The 25,195-nt window shown below is 37.3% G+C and overlaps 1 protein-coding gene across 1 annotated transcript; it reads left to right on the top strand.

Moving 5' to 3' along the window:
• Positions 1–52: 52 nt before the first annotated feature.
• On the top strand, positions 53–12,660 carry LOC113588923 (cytosolic phospholipase A2 gamma-like). The gene is made up of 12 exons (XM_035525072.1): positions 53–69; positions 2,014–2,134; positions 2,503–2,645; positions 3,116–3,314; positions 5,419–5,524; positions 5,624–5,764; positions 7,784–7,861; positions 8,007–8,150; positions 9,264–9,347; positions 10,162–10,316; positions 12,174–12,339; positions 12,494–12,660. Exons 1-12 carry the CDS (start codon positions 53–55, stop codon positions 12,658–12,660), a joined length of 1,521 nt encoding a protein of 506 aa, XP_035380965.1.
• Positions 12,661–25,195: the final 12,535 nt, after the last annotated feature.

The following is a 25,195-nucleotide window of genomic DNA, read 5'->3' as shown; positions in this document are numbered from 1 at the left end:
AACTTTATTTTTATAACACTGAAACCTTTATAATCTTTAGAATTTCGAAATTATGCCTCAAAATGGGACGTACGTTGCTACACGCCATGAGTTCATTTCAACTGCTTTTTCTGGTGCTTGTAGTTTAGCTACGTAACTAGCTAGCCTTTTTTTTCTCAGATTATCTTTGATATCGGACCACACTTTACTTTCATACTAATTTATGTGACACTCAAAGAAAAGGATATATGGCGAGCTACGCCTGAAAATGTGCCTGTTCGCTGTTCATTATGTTGGTCGACTGTCTAGTTGTGTAATTTACTAAAGGAAAGCGGCGGCACTCAGTAGGCATTTCACTCAAGTGATAATCTGTAAGGATTTATATGTAGGGATTTCACTCAGTAATTATATGTAATTATATGTAGGGATTTCACTCAGTGATCGTTGTTAGGGATTTCATTAACCCTCCCACACTTCACAGGCTGTGGCGAAACGTACAAAATGTAAATATTATTTTAAAATGTAACGGGGGAACGCTGACGAATATAACGGGAGTAAAAGTACATGTTGACTTCACAAATGTACTCCAGTAAGAGGATAAAGTACAGCCTTTTAAAGCAACTCTTTTAATTGTACAAGTCACCAGACCTTTGCACTGACCTATAGGCAGCCGGTATGGAACATATCCCAGTCAACACATTTGAGTGAGTCTGTTTTTATTTATTTGCTGGTATGACAAAGATGCCACTGTGATTTGTTTCTGTCCTTAAACACTATAACAACAGTCCAAATTATAGGTCCCTCGTGTGGAACAGATGACATGTTGATAGAAGTTTACCTTCTCCTTTTAATGGTTGCCCTGTTTTCTTAGGTGGTGTAAGGCTTTTGCTAAGTATTGTGCTCCTGTACTTATTTGAATGACTGTATAATGTGTTCACAAAATGATGCTTCTCTCTTCTCAGGCTTGTTCCTTTTACCACACCCTACATCTTTTATTTGCAGATGGGCCAGACAAGAAGGTATTTTATGTTTTAAGATTCTTTTTCAGTTTGAAGCAAATTGATTATTAACTAATTTTACAGTATTATAGTAAAAAAAACAACAACAACAACCTCAAGAAATAGCATTTTAGGTTAATGTATGCATCCAATACAATGAATCTATGTTTAAAGTCATTTTTTTGTTATGCAAGTACATGCATTTTGTATGTCTTCGGGCTTTAAATGTCCGCAAGCATTTCAACACTTTCAGGACAAAGTTATTAAGACAGTATTAGACTGGTTTTATTCCTACCTAACAGCCAGACAGCAATGTGTCACTATTTGTAACCACAGATTGCTCACTGAACTAGTGCTCAAAGGGCTTCTGAAGGATCTGGTCTTTTACCACTTCTTTTCATTATTTAGATGATACTGAACTGATCAGATCATCAGTAGCCATAATCTAAATTCCAATTGCTATGCTGATGAAATCCAGTCCCTAACAGCATGCATCCAGGAATTAAAACTCAATGAGTGAAAACTTCCTACAATTAAACAGAGAAAAAAACTGAGCTACTGTTAGTTGGTCCCAGAAAGCTAGTTGATGAAATGTCTAATTACACTATTGATACAGGCCCTGCATTAGTGAGGCTTACAACCACTGCTAAAAGTCTTGGTGTAAAGTTCGATTTCTCATTCACTTTTGAGGCTCACATTAGGCACACGTCAGGCACACATTATGTCACTAACTCACTGCTTTTTTTCATCTTTGGAATGTGACACACTGCCCAGCCACTACTCACATTTAGTGATGTCATAACTTTTTTTTATTGTAGCTCTTTTTCTATTGGACTCCCTGACAAAACAAAAAAAACAATATAATTATATAATTATAATTTATAATTAAAATGTATTATTATTATTATGTTTGTGCATAATCATGCTGCACAGGCCATGCTCAACAAAAATGTTGTTATATCTACTGAAGCAAGCCACTTTCACTATAGTGAAAGACTGGTTTGGGATCTTACCTGTTTTGCCTGTTATTGTATAGTGTGTGTAGCAGTGAAGTGAGAATTGGCCACTCTCTGAATGAGGCTGAGAGTCAACATGTAGCCAGCAGGAGAGTAATGGTTCAACAGTGTCTTCAGCAGCACAATATATCCTCCAGTGTGGTAAATCAGATTCTTAAAAATATTCCTCAGGGTTATATACTATACTACTGTTCTGTTATACACTATGATGCGTTTTGCTACAGATAATTATGCCTATTTCTAAATTTACTTAAACCAGCATAATGGGAGTGAAATATATATGAAAATGTATACATAGGGTGCCAACACTAGAGCACCGACCAATGGCATCCTCTTCAGATCTGTACAGTATCTGCACATATCTCATAACACTAACCAGCAGTGTTACATCTGTGAATGTGCCTGGGCTTCAACAAGCCTGTGCTACAAAGGTTGTGTGAAGCTCATGGGCTTACACGGGGTCCCCCAGATGTGTGGTGGGTTTATGGTGTGTGTTCTAATGACTGCAGGACGAGGTGCCCATCATTGCTGTGCTGGGCTCTGGTGGTGGGGAAAGAGCTATGATTGGACTGCTGGGGTCACTGAGCCAGCTGAGTGAGGAGAAACTGCTGGACTGCATCATGTATCTAAGTGGTGTCTCTGGATCTACTTGGTACTGATACTGAACATTCAGATATTCTACCTTCTTAATTATGTCCACACATAGAGCAACACATCACATGCTCATCCTGAATATCATTCATTTATCTTGACACATCATTCATTTCTATGTAAACACTTTATTCTTTTAAAACATACACACACACACACACACACACACACGCACGCATGCACACACACACACACACACACACACACACACACACACACACACACACACATGAATTAAATATATTCATTCAACAAAAACACAATTTAGTATTTTTTGTCATCTCTATCCTTGAGGGGAGAAATCCAAATGTATAAAAGTTCCAGAATTCCAGTTTATTTCTTAATGTTAACATTGTGTTCCTTTTTATTGCAAGCATTTGTTCCTTTTTAATATAAACATTGTGTTCCTTTTAAATGTAAATGTTGTGTTCTTTTTAATGTAAATGTTTTGTTTCTCTCTGACCTCTGAAGCTGCATGGCAGCAGTGTACAAAGAATCAGACTGGTCCATCAGAATGGAGACAGTCAAACAAAACATCATCCAGAGACTTGGTAGTGGCAAAGTCAGCCACTCTGTACAATACAATAAACTAAAAAAAATGTGTGAAAGGGACAATGTCAGTGTAACCAATATCTGGGCAGCATGCTTTGTGTCTAGTGTAGTGAAAGAGGTAAGAAGAGTATCTCTCTCTCTCTCTCTCTCTCTCTCTCTCTATATATATATATATATATATATATATATATATATATATATATATATATATATATATAAACTTTAGTAAGTATTGTAAATTAAATGTTTATCTTAGTTGACTTTTACCTGTAGATATATATAAATACACTCGGTCAAGTGTGTGTGTGTGTGTGTGTGTGTGTGTGTGTGTGTGTGTGTATATATATATATAAATATATATATATATATATATATATATATATATATATATATACATACATACAGTGGCGTGAAAAAGTGTTTGCCCCCTTCTTGATATCTTTTTTTTTTTTGCATGTTTCTCACACTTAAATGTTTCAGCTCATTAAACAAATTTAAACATTAGACAAAAATAACACAAGTAAACACAAAATGATGTTTTTACATTAAGGTTTTTATTATTATGGGGGAAAAAAATCCAAACATATATGGCCCTGTGTGAAAAGTGATTGCCCCCCTTACATAGGACCTGCCTGATAAAGTGAAGTAGACGAAAAGATCCTCAACAGCTAGACATCATGCTGTGATCCAAAGAAATTCAGAAACAAATGAGATACAAAGTAATTGAGATCTATCAGTCTGGAAAAGGTTATAAAGCCATTTCTAAAGCTTTGGGACTCCAGTGAACCACAGTGAGAGCCATGATCCACAAATGGCAAAAACATGAACCTTCCCAGGAGTGGCTGGCCGATCGAAATTATCCCAAAAGCGCAGCAACGAACCCACAACAACATCCAAAAACTGCAGGCTTCACTTGCCTCAGTTAAGGTCAGTGTTCATGACTCCACTATAAGAAAGATACTGGGCAAAAATGGCCTGCATGGCAGTGTTCCAAGACAAAAACCACTGCTAAGCAAAAAGAACATAAAGGCTCATCTCAGTTTTGCCAGAAAACATCTTGATGATCCCTAAGACTTTTGGGAAACTTTTGTGGACTGACGAGACAAAAGTTGAACTTTTTGGATGGTGTATGTCCCATTACATCTGGCATAAAAGTATCACAGCATTTCAGAAAAGGAACATCATACCAACAGTAAAATATGGTGGTGGTAGTGTTGTGGTCTGGGGCTGTTTTGCTGCTTCAGGACCTGGAGGACTTGCTGTGGTTAATGTAACCATGAATTCTGCTTTCTACCAAAAAATCCTGAAGGAGAATGTCCAGCCATCTGTTTGTGACCTCAAGCTGAAGCGCACTTGGGTTCTGCAGCAGGACAATGATCCAAAACACACCAGCAAGTCCACCTCTGAATGGTTTAAGAAAAACAAAATGAAGACTTTGGAGTGGCCTGGTCAATGTCCTGACCTGAATCTGATTGAGATGCTGTGACATGGCCTTCAAAAGGCGGGTCACGCTCGAAAACCCTCCAATGTGGCTGAATTACAACAATTCTGCAAACATGAGTGGGCCAGAATTCCTCCACAGTGCTGTAAAAGACTCATTGCCAGTTATCGCAAAAGCTTGATTGCAGCTGTTGCTGCTAAGGGTGTCCCAACCAGTTATTCGGTTTAGGGAGCAATCACTTTTTCACACAGGGCCATGTAGGTTTGGATTTTTTTCCCGTTAATAATAAAAACCTTCATTTAAAAAACTGCATTTTGTGTTTATTTGTATTATCTTTGTCTAATATTTAAATTTGTTTGATAATGTGAAACATTTAAGTGTGACAAACATGCAAAAAAAAAAAAGATATCAGGAACACTTTTTCACACCACTGTATATACACATTGCATGTAGTCATGTATATAGTAAACCAAAGTGTAACCTAAATTATAATACATTGTGTTTAAAGCCATGATCATTGCAATTATTATTATTATTATTATTATTATTATACAGAGTGCACATATTTGTCTCTTTATGCAGATGTGATCTTAAGATCTCTCATGAAAGCTACAATTCTAAAGTCAGAATTTTTGTTGCAATATTTTCAGAATATTACATTTACTATAAATTAGTCTTAACTTAATTTACATGTAATCAAAATACTATGGTAAATAGCTATTTTCATTTACGTATTTAAGATATATACACATAAATATTGCAGTTTGTAATATATTTTCAGATTGAAGATCATCTTCTCACAGAATGTAGGGATCAGCACACCAATGACCCATATCCCATTTATACAGTGATTGACAAGCATTGCAAACATAACACACTGTATAAAGGTATTTTTTCCACTTGTATATATGCATGTGTTTGTGTATGAGAGTGATTATGTGCATGAGTATGATAACTTAAATGTTTATAGTATGGTCTGTTTATAGACACTTGGTTTGAGATTACTCCAGATGAGTGTGGCTACTCCCTCACTGGAGCCTTTGTGGATTCCAAATGTTTGGGAAGTCAGTTTGTGAAAGGGGCAAAAACTGAGGAACATCCTGAGATTGACATGCTGTACCTACAAGGTAATACCTGAAAAAGGAGGCGGGGTTTAGCCTTCACACTCCTCCACTTCTTATGACTTTTGTACATAACACTTAAAGACCAGACCAGATGAAGACCTCTAATACCACCTGCTGCCTTTCCTTTATAGCGTGAGGTTTATACATAAATGCTTTGTGTTTAAACCCAAAGACCATAGAATGAAGATGATATAATTTCTATAATTTTCATTATAGACATGTTCAGTCCTGCCTCAACTTATTTCACCCCCTAAATGCATTTTAAGTCTTCAGCTTATATAAACATCACCTCCATACACAAACTCTACAAGTGCATTTAACCCCGCACAGACCATTGTTCTAGTTCAGTGGGCACTATCATTTTTTTGCAAAATATACATGTATAAGATGTTAAGTCAGCTATAGGCTTGATGGTAAATATGTCAGTGTGAACACTGTGAACCAGGACGAAATATAATAATGTATCATGTTTCTGCTTTGGTCTGAACCAAACTAGAAATTTAAATGTGATCTAAAAGCTTATATAGTTCCAGTTTGCTGTGTGAACAGACTGATATTTCTTGATTCTTGTTCACTCCCCCAAACTTGCTTGTGAAATACAGAGCTCTTAGAAAGAAAAGTCAGAAAACTAATTGAATTGCAGAATGCACAACTTTGTTATGCATTCATAAACTCTTCTAAAGGATCCAATGTCCCTGTTAAAGCACATAAACAGATCAGAGATTTAGCACAGCAACTCTTCCCAGTGTAGTTATTGCTAAAAGTCTTAAAATGATCATTTAGAGCATCAGATTAAATGAGCAGTGTTGTCACAGCCTGAATAAAACCAACAATGGAATGAATCACTATTGTGTCTAACAGGGAAGTCAACAGCACATTCTTATCCACCACGAAGGCACCTGGGAAACAGAACCATGTGTCTCTGCTCCCATACACTTATCCAGACTGCCCCCTACAGTTAAGCAGTTTATCACTGGGTGTAACACAGAGAGAACATGAGATGGATGTAAACACTAAGAAGAGCAAGATTTATTTTAGGCAAACCCAAAGTCAGGCTCTATAGTACGGTCCAAGGTCAATCAGCCAACATGAAGAGATGCATGAAACATGATAAAACTAACACAAATTAAAACACGAAAAGTAAGAAAATAACTGAACAGGCTACGTTTACGGCATTTCGCTAACGCTTTTATCCAAAGTGTCTTACAATTATGACAGAGTAAAAGTTGAGCAATTGATGGTTAAGGGGCTTGCTCAGGAGCAATTTGGCAGTGGTGGGGCTTGAACCACCAACCTTCCAATTACAAGTCAAGTATATTAACCATTGAGCTACCACTGAAAACTGGCCAAAACACAGCTAGAACAATGAACACAACAAAGGTTAGAACAATAAGCACGTACAACCAAGGCTAGGAAAACAACATAGGCTAGAACAAACAATAACATGAGACTAACAGGGAAAGAAGGAACAGGTGAAACTAATGAGGGGTGGAGAAAATGAAATTAAGGAATAGAACCAAAACAAGGAAGTAAACAGATACGATGCAGTGTGATGATATCCAAGGTGACATGGGACTAAGAGGGGCCAACCGTTATACTGGGGAATCTGTTTTTTTCTGCAAATGTTAGATACAGGTGGATGGGAGTAAAGGTTTACATTAAAATTTGTAAATAATAATATAGATAAAAATTAGCATTTACATTTTACATTTATGGAATCTAGCTGATGCTTTTTCCAAAGCGTTTTATTCAATTATGACTGAATACAACTTGAGCAATTGAGGTTTAAGGGTCTTGCTCAATCAAGGGTCTTGCTCAATGAGAGGTTTATGTGGTTTGTAAGAGGTATGTGAAATGCAGAAATCCACAAAGACTAGCACATTCTCATTCAGAAACGGGTGAAAATAGTTTTTGTTCCTTTCATTTGAACTGAGCTGAGAAATTTGATGTACATATAGCAGCTTTTATCTGTTTTTTTCTGTGCTAAAGCTTGTGAATCTTATTTCTTTTTAATCTTTGCAGGTCTGTGTGGTAGTGCACTAGCTGATGGGGACAAGATAAGAAAGTGGATTAGTCACAAGTTACAACACTTTTTCAAATGTATGAAAAGACCCTGATATCAAGCGTGTTAAAATCTCAAAATTAAAAAAAACCCTAAAAAAGTAAATGGTAATTTGTTTATTTTAGTAATCAAAAATTACAGCAAATTATATCAAATAAAGCTCTTTTTCTTTAATTTCATTAGTGTCAGAGGAGAAAATGCCCACCAAAGAACCAAAAATGAAGGAAGGTCACCAGGTGTTGTGTACCCTTCTGGAGTTGAATCATCATTTTCTCAGCGGAGAGGATCATAGGAATCACATAACCAAGATGAATGAATTACTGAAAGGTTGTGTTCACCAGAATATTCCATAATTCAAAGAACAGTATACGCATAATTTAAACTTAACATATGAATAATTGAGGGTTTCTATTGGCACAATATTCAAAATGTTGTTTCTTTTATAATAAGGTATTATTTGTTCTTTATTAAAGCACTAGTTTGTACGAACATATAAAAATATGCATGCTAAAACATTTCTCTTTAGGAAAGCTTGATAAAGAAGGAAATGAGATAAAGGTTCATGCAAAGCTCTCAAAAGAGAGCTTAAAGAAGCACACCCTGAGTGTCTGTCATTCTTTCTTTGACTGGTTCCCAGAGCTGAAGGGTGAGTAGTGCCCCAGAGATGTGTGTTATTGATGGATTTTCAGAACAATGACCCTGTCATTTTAGTGTTCAAATATTTATGCAGATTTGAACATGCAGGAGAAGAAACAAATTATTTGAGGACTTTGGGTCTGCATGTGACTTCCCTTAGAATGTGATTAAACATGTATCTTCCTTTCATTCAATATTCACTACTGCACCTGAGAAATGGAAGAATGACTGCTTTTCTTCTTTTTTCTTAATGTTTCTTCACAGTAATAAAATAAGAATGCAGTCCAATCGATTGAGCATAAAAAAACATAAAATATTGTTGAACACTTCTTAATATATAACATCATGGTCTGATGACTTTTCTACATTTTCTTAAACTTTGTAAGAGATGTTTTAGAATTATGTTCTAAAAAGGATAATTTATAAAAAATCTTGCTCAGAAAGCCATAATCTGCTTGATCAGTTCCATAAATGTCAGGAGGCCTGTGATTTGGAATGAAGGAGGGCCCTGGTAGTAGATCTGGCCATTAAGTAGGACGTTAAGTAAACCAGACATTAGTCATCATTAATTAGGCCTTTAATTAAACTAGCCATTAGTCATTAGGAACTGACACAGAACTCCACATTCATTAAACACTGAAGCTCTGTTCAAATGTGATGTATGTTTTATGGTTTTGTCCCCAAAGTGGTGTTGTCATTAAGACTTGTCCTGGAGTCATTCTATACATTCTAAATATTTACTTTAAAAGAGACTGAAAATTGAAAGATTTAATCTGTCTTAATCTATCTATTTTACCTTGTCAGGAAGTTCATTCATTTTAACATGCATAATGAAATTTTGTCAATGGGACTGGGGAACAACATACAACTTTCTCTACAAGATGAAAGGTATGAAAAAAGTTATTGTTATGTAACACACGGCTCTGTACCACTTTGTTTTTTTAAATGATTTTTTAACTGTGAAGGTAAGGCTATGTATTTTAGCAGTTAAGGTGCAAAAATGCAGAGTGATTTTCTTTGTTAAATTGGGATGTTATTGATGTATTAAAGCATATGAAGTTGTTTTCAATGAACATATAAAAGAAATAAACCCTTTTTTGGATTATTTTTACTGTTGCATATATTGCTGAAAAATGATATGTGAAGGTAAAGCCTTATGTATTTTAGCAGTTAAGGTGCAAAAATGTTAAATATTGTATTGTATTGATTTAAATGTTTCAATGATTAGCATACCTAGTCATTACATTTATGAATTCACATTATTAGCAATCAGCAGTACTTTTTATTCATTGAAAGTTTTGTTTGCTCTGCAAATAATACATCTATTATTGATCACAGTAAATTAAGCATAGTGAATATTGATGATTGCGGGTGTGAGTGGGGATGAGTACTGATGTTTGTGGGTGTGGGTGGAGTGAAAACTGATGATGGCGAGTGTGAGTGGGGGTTACATTATTCCTCTTGTGTCCCACATTCCACAATGTCCCACATGTTCCTTCAAAACATGGCATAATTATTTCTACAGACAATTCTCATTAATACACTAAAGTGTGTATTTGGACATTCTAAACAACATTTTGAACAACCTAGAAAGTTTTAATCCCCGATGCAACAGAAGCAAAAGAAAGGGAAAGTGTAAAATTAATGTTTGAACAACTAATTTAATCTTATATAACGAGTATTGTTTGTCTTTCATTGACAGTTGATGAAGTTCATCCCAGCATCCTTAAATCAAAGACAAGACAATATGAGGACGCTGGATTGTTAGTCAACTCACCCTATTTCTCTGTACTGAGAAAGGAACGCAATGTTGACCTCATCATTTCCCTTGACTTCAGTGATGGAGATCCCTTTGAGGTACCACAACACACACACACAAACATACACACACACACACACACACACACACACACACACACACACACACACAATTGAATATTAAAGATTCCCTACACTCAGAAAAGGTCTTCTTGGTTGCTAACCATGAGTCTGGGTGAAACTGGATGTTCCATATATCTTTTCCATACATCTTTTCCATATATCTGAATTGTAAACCTGTTAAGCTGTAACAACATAGACTATGTAGTCAAATGTGTGTCTAGTTATTCAGATTGAAATCTGATTACTATAACTGAATGGGCTCATACCTATTTTGTTGTTGTAAATGGGCTTTTTGATTATATAGACTGGCATTTAGGTAAAATATGTTACCACACCACAGCACCATGAGTATGGTAAAAGCATAATTTATCGTAGTCTGACATGCTAAAATCTTCAATACCAACATTATGCTCAAGGACCACAACAGAATCCAGGAATGCAAATATTTATCTAAGGCATTTTATTCACTGGGGTCAGTAAACCATGATCAACTTTACATGTTGTAGCTGTCTTGTGCAGTTTGCAATTAGATACATCATTTAACTACATCATCACCATGTGGATAGCTATGTAAAGAAATGTATTCTGATGTCAGAGACAGTTTAAATGGTAAAGGTGAAGTTATGGTTCATGTTAAAGAGCACATGTTTGTTTTAGACTGAGTGGTCATGTGACTGTAAATTAGACTGTGTTGGTTTTAAAAGTGCTACTATTACCTCAAATGTTCTTTGCTTTTATTGGTCTCTATTAAATTGTATAATTGTCTTAATTATATGGTAACAGAATTCAATTTAGAACAAATTATTTAGAATTAGATATTTTAATGTGAGAGTGTAAAAATACAATAAAATACAATAAAATGTATAATTAGGAGATTTGACTCAGTTTGTCAAAGGGCCTATGAGAATAAATAAGAGTCTCAAATAGATCTCGTCTCTACTAGTCACAGTCTGATCTGGTCTTTACTAATATATTTACTAAGTTATTGCAAGAACAGATGATTAGGTCTTACCCTGTGATGGACTGGTGTCCTGTTCTGGGTACGTTCCTGCCTTGATAATTAATTAACAAAGTGAATTTATATACCAGTTTGTGTTGTAAGATAAAGGGCTCTTAAAATGTCTGTGGTCAGACTTTCTGCTGTCAATAACATTAGCTAGACCAAGCTTCAATGAGACGCTATCAGATATTAACCATAATGTTCTTAGATGTTATGAGCTACTACAGTGAAAGTCATTGTGGCCAGATGTTATATATACTTTGACAAGACTGGTCAGTGTTGTATAAATTGCTGAGACAATAAATTGCTGAGACAATGCAGATCTGGATTCAGAGAGCCTACTGGAATCCCACTGATGTCTACCTGAGATGTGAGCTAGTTCACCAGCACTGACCTAGCTGGCTAGTCATGTGATGCAATATCAGTAAATGTTGGTCCATAACTGAATACATTTTAATTCCCCAGCAGTTCCCCAGATTTGGTTTTATCTACATTTTTCTCATTTTCTGTTTTAGAGTATCATGGTAGATAGACAGTGTTTTCTAGCTACCATAGCATAATCAGGGTTTGGGAGAGAGGGTTGTAATTAGCATATTAATGCATATTCACAGATCTTTGCATTCTTTGAGGCAAAAGTGTAGGAGTATTCCAAGGCTATTTTAGTAGATAATTGGGCACTAAACAATTAATACATATAGCAATATCACAAACAGTATATTACTCAATATTTTTTAATGTTCATATTTTTTAAGGTTTAAATTGTAACTAATATTGTGTGCACACACATGCACATACACTGCTAATTTAGAACTTTCTGATTCCCCTCCTTATAGACAGTAGATAAAGCTGCTCAAATATGTAAAGACCTTCAGATCCCGTTCCCTACAGTTGAACACCATGGGACCCACGAAGAACCCAAGGACTTCTATGTGTTTAATGATAACCCCAATGCTCCAACTGTGATTCACATTCCTTTTTTCAATGCTGGTAACTGCAAAGGTAACTGTAAAATACAGTAAACAAACCTTCATAATTGTAGCTAGCTTTACTGTGCATGCAAGCTACGAGCACAAACTACATCTTCCTCAAATCCTGAAATGAAGTAACAGACAGATGGCAGTGTTATACGTGATCAATGTCTGTGTTTCCTCAGGTGAAGTGAACATGTGGAAAAACAGATATCAGACCTTTCAGTCGGCCTACAATGATAAAATGATCAGTGATCTTTTGGAGAAAGCTGGTCTAAACATCACAAACACAAAGAAGAAACTCCTGAGGGAGATTGAAGAAGTCATTAAAAAAAAGAAGGAACATTCATGAGCAGATTGAACATGATTTTGGTATATGTGATACATATAACAAAGGCATACACCTTTGTTAACTGGGTAGTACATCAGAGTTATGTTAATTAAACAACAAATGATTAATAATTATTTTTTACCGATTAAACAGATGAAGTTTGCTTTCTTTAATAAGTGCTAGTTCACCATACATTGTTTATGTCAGTTTATTATTGCCTTTATGTAACTGACATATATAAATATTACTACACAGTCACAACGTTCATGTATGGATATTTATGGACTTATATGTTTGCCTTTAAATTCTAGCATATTTCATCTCCTGCTCCCTCAGTTGAGCAACAGAGTTGTTTCAGTTTAATTGATTATAGAGGAGCAGAGATGTTTCAGTTTAATTAGTTTTAAAATTCTGAGTTGTATGTTAAAAGTTCTGTATTTGTGATGGTTTATTTGGTGTCACACCAAAAGCCCATAATCATAAATAAAGTGCATATTGTTAAAAATATAAGGTTGTAGTCATTCCCATAAAATTTGCTTTCTAATCAGTACTTTAACAATATAAATGGTAGTTCCTTCAAATTTAAGTCATTGTTTTTGAAATGCAAGCAGAGGGGATCATACATATCTAAACGTCTTCAGACACCTATATTAGTTTCACCCACATTAATAGTTTTGCGTAGACCAGCTTTCTTTTAATTCCTCTCTTCTTTCAGTCTGCAGCTCCATACAGCCCAAACCCACCAGACCAACACAGCCTGCTAATACATCTGAGGCAGACATACATGAACAGACCATTATACATGCAGCTCTGTACACTAGAGAAGGGTGACCAGCCTTGGGAAATAAGATGAGTTTGATACTGCCCAGGATGTAGAGAAGGCATAGGGGGCTCCACCTAGTGGGAGCAGGTCATGCTCAAGGGCCAGTTCCAGATCCTCCCATGGGGTCGGTGTTAGAAATTTGACAATGAAGAGTCAGGAGACTATACTGATCTTCAGATTCTCTATGTTTCTCTATTCTCTATGCTTATTTGTGGGTGTGGAGATCACAATCCACAATCTACAAGTCTGCATTACAGGCACATTAATTACAGGGCGGGGGCATGACATGATGATGTGAAACCAAATGTAGCATTACAGGCACATTTATTTAAGAACAGGGGCTGACATCATGATGTGCCATTACAGACACAAATGTTTTATAGCCTGCAGATAGGCTTTCTCACATGCACCCATATGCTGAAAATGTTAGCTCCACCTGTGAATAGCAGGTACCATGGCCTTGTCTAACAGCATCCATTTAGCAAGCATGCAAAAGGAAAGAGTAATATTTGAAATGTTGGTACGGGTTATTAGCTTTAACAATCACGATACAAGACCAGGTCTACAATACATTTGTTCAAGAGGAGTTCAAGAGGAGATTATTAGAAAAGTGATGTGCCATGGTGGCACCCCTCATTTTTAGGAGCAAATACCTTCCTAAAACATTACCCTCCACTGAATTGGTGAGAGATCTACAAGGGCCAGAAGCAGAAACTACAACCTGAAGAGAGAGAAGACAGAAACAGAAATCTGTGTGAACCAAGATATGTCAAAAACAAGCATTATGGGTTATAAATGTGACGCATGTATTTACAAGGCAGAACCACCATGTACTGTCCAACATGTGTATGAGAACACAGAAAATGTAACTACTATTGACAGAACATTTTAGTAACTTTAATTATTGTTAGTAAAAGTGTTATTTTTACTATTGTTCTTTTCAGATTTTAATTTTGTAATATGGTTAAGTTTTAATGTGTAGTTTGTCCTCCTTGCTGCTAATATTCTTGATAAAACTTTTAGTATAATTATTGGCAGCTTTCTCAAAAATGTTACATAAAAAGAATGTATTACATTTTTGTTTTTAATTCATTGATTTAATGATTAGTGATAATCTAGGCATCTAATTTGGACACCTGCAGTGGCGCTTCCACAGTCTTTGAGCTACCTCAGGCCCTGTGGTCAGAGACTCCTGACAGTGGGAGACCCCTAGGCACTGGCCCCACTGACCCAGAGCGTAATCCAGCCCTGACCATGGGTAAGTGTTAAACGAGATATAGCTTATGCTCCATGCTGTGAGTGAGGCCTCACTCTCCATGGATGTACAAACATGCAAGAAACTGAGGATGACTAAGACTGGGACAAGCTCAAATATATTCAGGAATAAAATGTGATATTTCTACTTTTTCACACACCAGTTGTTTCATCTTTAATTGGTCAGGATTGCATAACAAGAACAACTATTCTGGTGTCACTGTTCAAATTGTGTTGTACCTTTATTTAAACTGACTGTACAGAATTATACTCATGGGGTTATTACAGCAGCTTCTACTGTGCAGTGGTTTTGTCTTTACATATTCTCTCACTGAATTTCTCACTGACTTTTGCTTTTCGTAATACCCTCCATCTGTGGCTCATGACTTGCTTTCACTTCTTCTTTATTTCCAGCTCTCTTTCCTCTGGCTGCTTGCATCAAAACATTTCCTCAAACTCCTTCACGTCTTGACGTAACGTTGAGTGATAAGGAGGCGGACGCATGTGTGGAGAAGAGCGAGATTTAATTGGGGCAAATCAAGGATCAGAGTCGTCGTCATAGTTCAGGGTCAAAGAGCCAACACGGAGAGCACGGGGATACATGAGTAAACAAAATAAACACACACAAAAGCAAATGGGGAAGCAGGCTATAACTAAGGCTAGGGAAAACTCAGGGCTAGGAAACACAAAGGCACGGAGTACAATGAAACAACCATTAGAATAACCATGCAAACACAATGAACTAATCACTATCAATGAACCACCAATACCAGGATCAAGACAGGGTTTAAATACATGAACTTCACAAAACTAGAAATGAGGGACAGGTGTAAGTAATCAAATGAGGGGAGGAGAAAATAAAACCACGGAACAGAACAAAAAACACAAGACAGGGAAAACATGGAACCCGGAACCCGGGAGGGACTGATCGTGACACTTGCATGACCTTTTAATTCTTCTGTGGATTGTTTGACTTCCTCTCCTCTTGACTCCTGCTTTCATGTTTACTCTCCCTTAAATAAATTCTACATTTACGCTTATGGCATTTAGCTGACACTTTTATCCAAAGCAATTAACAATTATGACTGAGTACAAACAATGGTAACATGAACAGAGGCAATGACTGACAGTGATAGACACAAAGACAGGGGATTAAATACATAAACACAGAACATTAACTAGGTGCAGGTGTGTGCAGTCATGTAGGCGTGATTACAAACGAGAAACTCCCACTGCATGCGGCGGGCCGTACCACGTGACAGTGAGAGGTGAGCGTTCCGTGACAGTAGCAAATAAAGGAAACTTCAGACAAAAAGCATTTGATGTTTTGTCAAACCAAACCAGATGATTTTCACTGTTTCGCCTCCTTCCCTTTCTCCTCTTGCTTTCATTCTTGTCTTTAATTTGCTGATGTCAGCCCCACAACCTCCCTTCCATGTTCCAGCTCACCAGCCTTTTCACTTTCAGTTCTCCACCTATCTGCCATTTCCCCCAGTTTTGCTGCTGCTGGTTTTTGCTCTGTTCTCATGTCTAGATCCCAGGACTGCTCCTTTCTTAGCGCTTTCCTAGTCTTGGCCTACATTACCCAGTTCACCTGTATAGATCATCCTAGTCTTGGCCTACATTACCCAGTTCACCTGTATAGATCATCCTAGTCTTGGCCTACATTACCCAGTTCACCTGTATAGATCATCCTAGTCTTGGCCTACATTACCCAGTTCACCTGTATAGATCATCCTAGTCTTTGCCTACATTACCCAGTTCACCTGTATAGATCATCCTAGTCTTTGCCTACATTACCCAGTTCACCTGTATAGATCATCCTAGTCTTGGCCTACATTACCCAGTTCACCTGTATAGATCATCCTAGTCTTTGCCTACATTACCCAGTTCACCTGTATAGATCATCCTAGTCTTTGCCTACATTACTCAATTCAGCGACATAAATCTTTTGTTCAGTACATGACCTGTATTGCCAAGTTTGCAACTAAGTTTAAGTCCCACTTAGACCATTAGCTTCATCCTCAACTATGTTTAGCCCTAGCCTGTAATGCCCTGTTCACTGTAGATCGATCCTGGACTCTGTGGTTTGATGTAGCCTATACTGCCCTGTTCACTATGTTGTGATCTAAACTGTACTGCCCTGTTCACTGTGGTTTGATGTAGCCTGTACTGCCCTGTTCACTGTGGGGTGATCTAAACTGTACTGCCCTGTTCACTGTAGATTGCTCTTGGACTGTTGTGTCATTCAGCTGTGTAATAAACTCCCTGTGTTTGCATCTTGCCTCTGTGAGGTTGCTGGCAGGTGGAGCATTTCTGAAATACATCATTCCCATTGCTGAGTCTCCATCTCTGTGTATTTTTTGTGTATTTATTTTTGCTGGTTTATACCCCTTGTTCATGACTTCACTTCTCTTTTAACATCAGCAAGTCTTGGCTGCTCTTCACAGATGCAGTGAGCGCTTACATAAACTTCTCTTACATAAAACTCTGTGTTTCAAGCACCAGTGAATGAAGGTGCAAGTGCGTGTATATGCAATTGTAAATTATCATACACAGATGTAAGTAGTAGACCATTTATGTGAAAATCTACTATAGCCTCCCATATTAAAAGGCCTCTCATACAAACACACATAGGCATGTAAAGAACATGCACACATATATACACACACACACACCCATATTACACACACATACACACCATATTACACACACATACACACACACACAGAACCAGCAAATCATTTGAATAATTTGGAAACCATTAAAACTCCTCCTCTATGTGATATCCAGTGCCTATAAAAGGTTTCTCCTCACACAGCTACAAACCAACTCTAGCAATAAAAGCCTTGAAGTTTAACATTTTTTGAGGACTTCAGTGAAAGTATGTACTTCTCATTAAATTCATTTTTCAAAAGCTTCTTTTGTGTGGTGTTGTCAATGGTGTTGTCATAGTACATAGCTTGTTCTCTGATGGTGAATTGATGAGTACATATAAACAATGCCTTCATGATCTAAAGGTCATCACAATCTACCACTGCTGATGTTCTTTACTCACATTCACTATTAGAAGGTCATCCGCTCTCACTGATGATAATAAATGTGCTGTGTATTCTGTAAGTGTACTGTAGTAAAGGTAAGAGGTAGCAAAATGTATCACTGTAGTATGGAACACAATCAGGATGTTTATATATATACAGTCGTGTGGAAAAAGTGTTTGCTCCCTTCCTAATATCTTATTTTTTTGCATGTTTGTCACACTTAAATGTTTCAGATCATCAAACACATTTAAATATTAGACAAAGATAACACAAGGAAACACAAAATGCAGTTTTTAAATGAAGGTTTTTATGATTAAGGGGAAAAAAGACATCAGGAAAGGGGCAAACACTTTTTCACACCACTGTGTGTGTGTGTATATATATATATATATATATATAGAGAGAGAGAGAGAGAGAGAGAGAGAGAGAGAGAGAGAGAGCGAGCAAGTACACAAAAAGACTAAAAGCACAACGACAGTCATATAGCACAGACACTGCACTAAAGTTAGTTGAGACAAAGTGGAAACATTGACCGACAAACTATGGCGCTACCACAAGTGTTTATATACACACAGGTTAACAGGCCTTGTAATAAGGAGCAGGTGAAGCTAGTAAAAGGGGACGTGGCTACAAACAAGGGGAACAAGAGCATATGTTGAACTGGTGAACACAACAAACACAAAGCCATGTGGAGGGCCGTGTCATGTGGTCTAGGGGGTAGGAGAGCATGCTGTCATACTTGATCTGCTTTCTCAAGAAACCTGTTGAATAAATTCACTACAATTGTGAATATCTTTACATCTCTTACTAGAATACATAGTACAACACATTGTTAATTACCTGGAATCTTCTTTGATTTTATAAAGGAATGAGCACAATAGGGAATTTAAGGTGCAAGAGGTATATGACCGGCTGTGCTTCACAATGCAGACCAGATGGCTGTGCTCTTTGAAAGATGATGCTGTGGTCTGACTTCCCAAACAATGCCAGCTGGCTAGCTTTGTAACTGTGCTTAAACACTGTATAACTATGGTCCTAAGAATAATACCTTATGGTGGGACAGATGGAATGTTGATAGATGTTCACCATCACTCTTTTAAGGTTTGCTACATTTTCTTAGATGATTTATGACTTAAGAAAGTAAAATATTGGGTATATATTTATATGTTTTAATTCCTAATGTGTTCACAAAAGTATGCTCATCTCTTCTCAGACTTGCTCCTTTTACCACACCCTACATCTTTTTCCTGTGCAGATGGGCCAGACCAGAAGGTATTTTATGTTTTAAGATTCCTTGTTTACTTTGGGGTAAATTGGTTAACAAATGTTACAGTATTATAGTACAGTAACTCATGTAACAGCATTTCAGGTTAATGTACCATCCAATACATTAAATTAATTAATGTCAACATTTTGTTGCTGTGCAAGAATTTGCATTTTGTATGTCTGCATTTCAACACTTCTTTCAGGACAAAGTTAGTAAGATTTATCAACATTTCCCCACAGTTGTCCAGCTTCACTCCTTTTCTCCTCAGAGGCATTCCCTCACTCCTCATGAGGTGCTCATTAGCTTTACTATTACCAGTCCCTGAGAAGAGATCACAACATTTTGGTTCTGGGTTGAGGAGAATAAGTAGGTTCCTATGTGAAGCACTAATGGTGCTCAAATGGCATAGGATATTATACATATTATCTTGTGTATATATACAATTAAAGCTCTTCATGAGCTGGTCCTAGCTTACAATTTAGGGAGCTCCTCCATCCCTACAACCTCCCTCATTGCTTCAGATCTTCCCACAGCTTTCTTCTCAAAGTCCCTCACACTTAAATATGGGTGTCAGATCCTTCAGTGCTGTAACACCTAAACTCTACACCTCTCTCTATGAATCTAAACATGTCTTTCATCTTTTAAGTCTCTTTCTAAAACCCACTGTTTTCAACAGTATTTTTTATCTCTAAATATTGCAGCATTGCGAAGTGGCATTGCACTAGTGAAATACACAATATAAATAAAACATTGTTTATTATTATTGTTGTTGTTGTGGTTGTAATATTGTAGTATCTGTGTATAACCATACTACATTGGCCCAGCTCAACAAAAGTTTAGTTACATCTACTGATCCAAACCACTTATACTGCAGAGAAAGACACTGTACATGAAGGGGTGGTTTTATAGATGACTTGGCTAGATTAGGTTCTTACCTGTTTTGCCTGTTATTGAATAGTATGTGTGGCAGTGAGGTGAGAATTGGCCACTCTCTGAATGAGGCTGAGAGACAGCATGTGGCCAACAGGAGAATTAGGGTTCAACAGTGTCTTCAGCAGCACAATATATCCTGCAGTGTGGTAAATCAGATTCTTAAATATATTCCTCACTTTTATACAATTGTTCTGTGATACACTATGATGCATTTTCTACATATAATTACATCTGTTTCCATCTTTACCCAAACTAGTGTAATGTGCGTGAAATATAAACATCTATAAATAAATGTAAAACATGTTTTTGTTCTGCTCTTTAGTGGTGTTGCAGGGACACGCATGGGGGCTTAGTTTAGGCTATATAGGTAGGCTAGGCTATAATCTACAGTAGCATATAACACTCCTCAGTTTGTAATACAATCACCTTACAAATTAAAGTGCCTTGCAATGTTGAAGGCTGCACTGCAGCGTTCACTCTGTTTACAGACTGTGGTATGCAGTTCTGTAAGGGCTAGCTTGACATTTCCTTGAGGTGGTGTGTAAACAGCTGCACGGTTCCCTTGGCTCTAAGGGCATGTCATTTTGTTTTCATTCGTCCCCACCTCGTCTGATGATTTGTGTATCTCACCCATTGTGTTCAGCTGTCTCATTTTCCTACCTTAGTCAGTCAGTCAGTCACTGTGTTTTAGTCTTTGTTACCTTCCTAGTTGAGCGCCTGTATTTGTTCCTACACGTGTGTGTGTGTGTGTGTGTGTGTGTGTGTGTGTGTGTGTGTGTGTGTGTGTGTGTGTGAGACTTTATGTGCCTTCATTCACTGCATGTAACGGTGGGCGGTAAGGAGGCGGACGTATGTGCGGAGAAGACGAGATTTATTAGGGGCAAATCCAAATTCAAGATCGTTAGGGTAGTCCAGGGACAGTTTACCAATATATAGATTTCAAGAACACATGATAACCAAACCAAAGCACACGAAGGCAAACAGGGGAAGCATGCTATAACAAAGAAGCTAAGAAAAAAAACAAACGGCTTGAATCACACAAGAGGCTAACAAACGAAGGCTTCGAAATACAGATAGGCTTTTAAAAACCTGCAGACTCACATCCGAACAATGAACAGCCAACACACACGCAACAAGACAGGGTTTAAATATATAAATCTAAGACTAGAAACGAGGCACAGGTGAAAGTAATGTCGGGCGTGGAAAACCAAACGAAGGGTGGAGAAAACGAAACTAAGGAATGGAACCAAAACACACAAGACGGAAACCATGGAACACGGAAGCTGGGAGGGAATAACCGTGACATCCATTTAGCTGTGGCTTCTTGCCTGTCTCGTCGTTTACCTCTGGCTCTGGACTGCATTAACAACAATATTTGGATTAACCTTCAGAAAACTTATACATTCAGTTTGTGAGTTTTTATGTACTCCGGTTATATGGATTTTCCTTCAGAAACATTGCTCCATTCAGGACTTGGGTGCTGTAGTAAACATTTAGGACCTAGTGCTACTTTAAAATTTACCAATTTAGTTCATCATTACATCATTTTTATCAATTTTTCCTGTTAAATGACAATCCATCTCACCGAACAGTTTTACGTGACTACCCCCATAAACCTACCCCAGTAAATACTGATATATCAAATATATAAATTCTTCCTGTTCTTTCTAAACATGTCATAATTGTTTATGAAGACAATTCTCATTCATTTTAAATCACACACACACACACACACACACACACACACACACACACACACACACACACATATGCATGCTTTGGACATTCTAAACAACATTCCGAATATAGGAGAAAATGTTCATTCCTGAGGCAAAAGAAAAAATAACTAATTTAATCTTATATAATGAGTATTGTTTGTCTTTCAGTTGATAAAGTTCATCCCAGCATCCTTAAGTCAAAGACAAGACAATTTGAGGATGCTGGACTGTTAGTCAACTCACCCTATTTCTCTGTACTGAGAAAGGAACGCAACATTGATCTCATCATTTACCTTGACTTCAGTGAGGGAGAGCCATTTGAGGTAACACAACACAAATACACACACACACACACACACACACACACACACACACACACCTAAATATAAAATATTCTGTCCAGAACGCCAGGAACGTTTGGATCCAAATGCGGAAGACTTTAATAGGATCACAATACAGGTAGGGACTGTATGAGGAGATTGTAGGATCGGTGTTAGTAACCAGAAGGTCACAGTGCAGAGAGTAGTCAGTCAAATCCAGGGTCAGAACTGCTAGGCAGCGTCCAGAGTGAACCGAAGGGCTGGGAGCGAGGTGTAGTCTGGGGAGGAAACAGTGGTCGGTAGCCAGAAAAATCAACAGTAGAAGAGAACGCTTGGTATGCATACTAGGATGGCTATACTTTGCACAGAGGTCTGGGAGATGGGAGTCTTTAAAACGGAACAGATGGAGATAAACAGGAGTCACCCATTGGTACTCAGGAGAAGGTGATCTAGGCTGTGTGTGGTAAACTAGTGGCCTGGGCCAAATTCATAACAAATTCCCTACACTCAAAAAAACTCTTCTTAGTGTCTGTCCTTTGTCCATTTTTTAAGTCGGATTAATCAGGTGGCTTGGTGGTTAGCACGTTTGCCTCTCAGCAGTAGGGGCTTGGGTTCGAGTTCCTATTTGGGTGAAGTTTCTATGTTCTCCCTGTGCCTGCATGGATTTCCTCTGGGGTCTCTGGTTTCCTCCCACAGTCCAAAATACATGGAGGGTAGGTTGATTGGATACTCTAAATTGTCCTGTGTATATATATAATTTGTGTATATATGTCCAGTGATGGTTGGTGTCCTGGTATTAACCTCCTCTCCTTTCCCTGCACCTGGTGTAATCCGCCAGGGGCTGTGGTTTCTGATTGCTGAGTACACTGTGTGCAAAATTGGCTGCTGCTTCTCATCAGGTGTGTGAGTGTGTTTTTAAAAAAAAGGTGATATTTGTAAAGCATCCTTGTGTTTGAGAAAGGTGCTATATAAATGCAACTAATAATTAAAGTCTGATTGCTATACCTGAATGGGCCCATAATTCCTCTGTGGTTGCTCTTTTGTTATTATGCTATATGTATTTAATTATGGCCAAGCCTGTTTGAATGGTCATGTTAAATTTCCTAAACATGCCAAGAATTAAAGTTTTCACTTGGTGGTTTCTCGATGATTACATTATTGGTCTTGGTAATAGGGGCAGGGGTTCCATCTATTCTAAATGTATCTTGGGTGCAATTGCCCCTGCATGTTTAAGTGGGTAACCCCTGTCCAGATACACTCCAGATACACAAGACACATGAAATGACCAAGTGTAAATGGTGTTTTTGATTATATAGACTGCCATTTAGCTAAAATATGGTACCACACCACAGCACTATGAGCATGGTAAAAGCATAATTTATCATGTTCTAATATTCTGAAATCTTCCATATCAAACATGCCCAGGGACCACAACAGAGACCAGGAGTGCATGTACTTATCCAATGTTAAATGTTGTAGCTGTCTTGTGCAGTTTACAGTTAGCTAAATCATTTAGCTACATCCCCACCATGTAGACCACATCATTATCATGTAGTTAGCTAAGGAAAGAAATGTATTCTGATGGCAGAGACAGCTTTATTGGTAAAGGTGAAGTTGTGCTTTATGTTACAGAGCAGTGTGAGTGGGGGTACTCAGACTCAGTAGTCATGTAACTGTAAATTACAATTAGGTCTTACAATAACTGGCCTGATGTGAGTGTACTGCCCTGTGATGGACTGGTCTCCTGTTCTGGGTTTGTTCCTGCCCTGTGATGGACCGGTGTCCTGTTCTGGGTTGGTTCCTGCCTTGTGCCTTGACCCCGAATTGGAATAAGTTTAGAAGATGAATGAACATTTGTAATCTATCTGATTTTGAAGCATTTAAGAAGCATTCCAGCTACAGAGACAGAAAAATTAGATTTTATTGCAAGTCTTCTCCCTCGTTTAACCTACTGACTGACCAGCTGGGCACAAGGTAATACCATGGCCTGTGTAATAGTCTATAAACAGGCCTTGGAAATGTTAGTTAGAAAGTGTTTTATATATATATATATATATATATATATATATATATATATATATATATATAGAGAGAGAGAGAGAGAGAGAGAGAGAGAGAGAGAGAGATGAACAAAAAAAATGTGTGTACATATACACACATATGTACACACCCACACACATATGTACACCCACATATGTACATACACCTACACATATATAATTTAGAACATTCTGTTTTTCTCTTTTATAGACAGTGGATAAAGCTGCTCAAATATGCTCAAACCTTCAGATCCAGTTCCCTACAGTTGAACACCATGGGACCAATGAAGAACCCAAGGACTTCTTCTATGTGTTTAATGATAACCCCAATGCTCCAACTGTGATTCACATGCCTCTTTTAAATGCTAGTAACTGCAAAGGTAACTATAAAATACACTAAACAAACCTTCATACGTGTAGCTAGCTTTACTGCACATGCAAGCTGTGAGAATAAACCACATCTTCCTCAAATCCTGAAATGAAGTAACAGACAAATGGCAGAGTTATACGTGATCAATGTCTGTGTTTCATCAGGTGAAGTGAACATGTGGAAAGACAGATATCAGACCTTTCAGTCAGCTTATGATGATAAAATGATCAGAGATCTTATGGTGAAAGCTGGTCTAAACATCACAAACACAAAGGGGAAACTCCTGAGGGAGATTGACGAAGTTGTTAAAAGAAAGAAGAACCAATAGACAAGAAATCCATTTAAGAAATGCATGACCAGGTTGAACATGATTTTGGTGTATGTGATGGCATACACCTCTATTAACTGGGTAGTAAATAAGACATGTTAATTAAACAACAAATCATTTATAATAATAATTTATATTATAATTTTCTGACTAAATAGATGAAGCAAGTAGAGTTTGGAGGAACAATAAGTAAGGTTTACTTGACAAGAAACTAATAATTTTTTTTTTTCAGAAACTAACTCAGAGCTTCTTGCTTTCCAAATTCTTGAATGCAAGTTTCGAGTTTCATTTTATTTTGTTAGATTTAAGGTTTTTGTTTATTTGTTTGTTGTCAAATTCATTCTTTTTCTTTGTTCTTTGTCAATCACAATACATGTCACCAGCAAGCTTAATTTTATCATCACTCTGTAGCTGATAGAGACAGACATTTATGTTTCTTGGCCAATGTGGTCTAGGATCTTCA

Source organism: Electrophorus electricus, chromosome 6 (genome assembly GCF_041902795.1).
Source record: "Electrophorus electricus isolate QZ-2024a chromosome 6, ASM4190279v1, whole genome shotgun sequence".
Classification (NCBI taxonomy): domain Eukaryota; kingdom Metazoa; phylum Chordata; class Actinopteri; order Gymnotiformes; family Gymnotidae; genus Electrophorus; species Electrophorus electricus.
This window is presented reverse-complemented; position numbering and strand designations above follow the sequence as displayed.